Here is a 3,700-nt window from a genome sequence, read left to right as displayed (position 1 = left end):
GTGTTCGATGAGACCGACGGGGAGGAGGACATCGCCGAGGCCATGCCCAGCCGCCACGACCATGAAGCAGGCACATCCACAGGTGCCGCCAGCAGCGAAGAAGAGTAGTGCATGGTTAGTTGCCGCTTGGATCCCAGGAAAACCACCGCTCCTCCCCTCCCATTGACACCAAGCTTGGTGGGCTCAACATCGACGGCCGATTAGCCGCTTGGCAGCGACGTGGAGGCGGACAACTTCACTTCTCGGGTCTCCGGAGGCGGAGGTTATGGAAGCGGAGCTGGAAAGCGCCGAGGTGGAGCTGGACAAGGAGAAGTTTCGGTTCTCGAGGCTCATGGCCTGACACGGGGAACGGACGCCGACGACCATTTAGATTACGTATTAATTATAACTCCATAGTCGGACTAGCGCCGTAGTTGATATAAATGTAATGAAATTCGTCATGTTTATATGAAATCCAGTCATGTTTGAATGAATTTCTTTCGACTAGTTTGAATTGCTGGCCCGATGTATGTGGGTAGCGTTGGATGACGACCTCCCGCATCCATGTCCACGGACGGATGCGGGAGAAAATTTGCCGGTTGCAGTTGAAGATGCCCTTATTGACCATTCCGCGGACAAATGTGGGAGGAAATTTGCCGGTTGCAGTTGGAAATGCCCTGACGTGCTCAGTATTGTTCACGAATAGCAGCTGCCTACTAGTATAGCGGAAGCTCCCGAAGGAAATACACTTTGGTTCCTTGTTGTATATACACCCTATATGAAGATTTTTTTAATAATTAAACAAAAAGTAAAAATAGTTCAAAAGTATTTTTAGATTAAACTTGACTTTGTTTTGCACTAGTATATAAATTTTCACGAAAAAAACCAACATCGAATTCAGGGCAAAAAAAGCAAAATTTATTTGCTATTATAGGTCACTACCACACTATTTTGACCGAAAATTTGTCTTTTTTAAAAAAAAAGTCAAAGAGTGATTTTATTTTTTTGAGATTTTTCTCACAAGTATAATAAAAGATCAAGTTTATTTTAAATATATTTTCAGTTTTTTTTTGCTTTTTGTTGTATTGCTAATTTATTTTTCCATATGGGGTACCCAGTAACCAAACGTTCCCGTCCAGGGCCAGATCTATACATGGGTTACCACTTACCACGACGACCATCAAGCGCATGTTGCAGAGTGAGGCGCATGCTAATAATCAAACTTGTGTGCGGTAAATTATTGTACCGATGCCACTTATGGTGGATGCAGAATATGAGTTACATGTACATCTTATTTAGACACTTTTGCAATGCAAAGGTCCACCAAATACTGGCATCGCATGCAGGAGCATGTGAGCAGATAGGTGTCACCGTAGGTAGGATTGTATCACGCTGGCAGTCACAGGTGGGCACGACCGCACGACGCAGGAGCTCAGTAGTAGCTGTGCTTCTTGGGCTGTGCGCACCCGCCGCCATAGCCGCCGCCGCTGCCGAGCTGCTGGTGGCGCTCGTACGCCGCGTAGTACTGCGTGCCGCCGGGCGCCGCAAGGCCCACCTCCTCCTCTTCGCAGTCGCTATCCTCCTCGCTCTCTTCGTCGCTCTCACACCCCTGATCGAACCGCTGCTTCTCTCTCTCACGGCGTTGGGCAAGAGCATCATACCCTGCGACGCCGCCGGCGCCGCACCCTTGCTGCGGGTACGCATTTTGCACGCCGCCGTAGCCCCCGTGCTGCTTCTGGACGACATCGGCGGCGCGCCCTTGCTGGTACGACGCGTTCTGCGCCACGCCGCCGTGGTAGAAAGTGGTGTTACTGGTGTACCCTCCGGCGTCGGCACCATGCTGGTAAGCCATCTGTCCGCCGCCGTAGCCGTGCTTCGTCTGCTTCGCGCCGCCAGGGTGGAAAGCAGCGTCGTACCCTCCGGCATCTGCATCGTGCGCGTAAGCCTTCTGCCCAGCGCCGTAGCCGTGCTTCGTCTGCTTCGCGCCGCCAGGGTGGAAAGCAGCGTCGTACCCTCCGGCATCTGCATCGTGCGCGTAAGCCTTCTGCCCAGCGGCGTAGCCGTGCTTCTGCACCGAGCTGTCGTGGTGGACGCCGTCGTACCCTCCCGCTGCAGCGCCATGCTGGTACTGCTCGCCGCCGTAGCCGTGCTTCTTCACGACGCCGTAGCTGTCGTGGTGGAGGGCGGCGGCGGCGCTCCCATGCTCGTACGCCTTGTGCTCGCCGTAGCCGGGCTTCTGGACCGTGCAGTCCACGTACGCCTTCTGCTCGCCGTAGCCGTGCGCCTTCTCGCCGTAGCCATGCTTCTGGACCTTGCTGTCCTGGTGGAGAGCGGTGTACCCCTTGAGATTGCCTTCATGCTGGTACGCCGTATGCTCGCCGCCGTAGCCGCTCTTCTGGACCTTGCTGTCCTGGTGGTGACCACCGTACGCCTTCTGCTCGCCGTAGCCATGCTTCTGCGCCGAGCTGTCATGGTGGGCCTCGGCCCCATAATGCTGGTAAGCCTTCTGCTCACAGTAGCCATGCTTCTGCGTCGTGGCGCCGGTGCTGTCGTGGCTGGCAGCGTCGTAGCCTCCATGCTGGTACGACGACGCCTTCTGCCCACCGTAGCCGCCGTGCTTCTGCACGGAGCTTTCGTGGTGGTGAGCGCTGTACCCTCCGGCGCCGCTCTCATGCTGGTACGACGACACCTTTTGCTCGCCGTAGCCTCCGACGTCGCTCCCGTACGCCTGCTGCCCGTAGCCGTGCTTCTGCACTTCGGCGTCCTCGCTGCACAGCTCCGTGAGGGAGGCCGTCTTGTACCCCGCCTGCTTCTCGTTGAGGCTCATGTGGCTGATCTCCGTCACGACGGTGGTCACCGAGTCGGAGTTGTGGGTGTGGTAGCTTATCACGGGCTTGCTCTGGCCGTAGCCGCCGCCGAAGCCCAAAGCACGCTTGACGATGGACATGGCTGCTTGCTTGCTTGCTCTGACTACTACGGCTAGCTTGCTTGGTTTGCTAGTTGCTTTGTGCTGGTGTGCCTCTGTGGCCTTGGGAGGTAGGGTTTTATAGGCGCCGTGGCGAGGGCGGGAGCCAGCATTTGTGCCTGGTAGTGGTATCGTAGCAGATGGATATATGCTCTAACTTTATATCGGGTCAAGCATCTAGTGATTCGGACCTAATTTCCATGCGTGGCGGGAACAATAAGGCTGGTCATAGTGGGGAGTATCATATACTAGTATCATGCATATGATACTAGTGTATGATATTACTTTCATAATGCATAGTATCATAAAATAGTATCATAGGTGATCGTATTTATTGCCATGCATGACACAAAGTAGCATAGCATTTAACATGATACGGTATCTACTTATGTTACTCTAACCTTCTCTCTCTTCTTTAATTGTGTGCCACATAAGTATGTTTGTTAGTCCCAAGTGCATGTTACCGGTTATGTCACCCCCACTATGGTCAGCCTAATGCTAAACATGCAAAGAGTTACACGCAATTACACGCTGACTAGGATTTTTTTTCATCTACTAACCAATCATAAACTTGCCCCCCCCCTAATTTTCAGGGGGATGGGCCGTCTCCCCACCTATTTACCAATCAAATTAACCCTCTTTGTAAAACCTTGTAACTCGTTTGTACGTGTAGCATTACTCGCCAAATTTCCAAGCATCTTGTATGGAGTATGTCCAAATTTCCAAGCATCTTGTGATTATTGGAAGATAAGGCCA

General features: G+C 52.8%; 1 protein-coding gene across 1 annotated transcript; it reads right to left on the bottom strand.

Moving 5' to 3' along the window:
• Positions 1–1,190: 1,190 nt before the first annotated feature.
• Positions 1,191–3,008, bottom strand: LOC125531685 (hornerin-like). The gene has a single exon (XM_048695999.1). The coding sequence runs from the start codon at positions 2,924–2,926 to the stop codon at positions 1,412–1,414; it is 1,515 nt and encodes a 504-aa protein (XP_048551956.1). The 5' UTR covers positions 2,927–3,008; the 3' UTR covers positions 1,191–1,411.
• Positions 3,009–3,700: the final 692 nt, after the last annotated feature.

Source organism: Triticum urartu, unplaced genomic scaffold (genome assembly GCF_003073215.2).
Source record: "Triticum urartu cultivar G1812 unplaced genomic scaffold, Tu2.1 TuUngrouped_contig_7845, whole genome shotgun sequence".
NCBI lineage: Eukaryota > Viridiplantae > Streptophyta > Magnoliopsida > Poales > Poaceae > Triticum > Triticum urartu.
Note: the sequence above shows the minus strand (reverse complement) of the source record. Positions and strands in the feature narration are given on the sequence as shown.

Bases quoted from the DNA above. Each gene is read 5' to 3' on its own strand.
- LOC125531685 (XM_048695999.1), bottom strand. From the start codon at position 2,926: ATGTCCATCGTCAAGCGTGCTTTGGGCTTCGGCGGCGGCTACGGCCAG.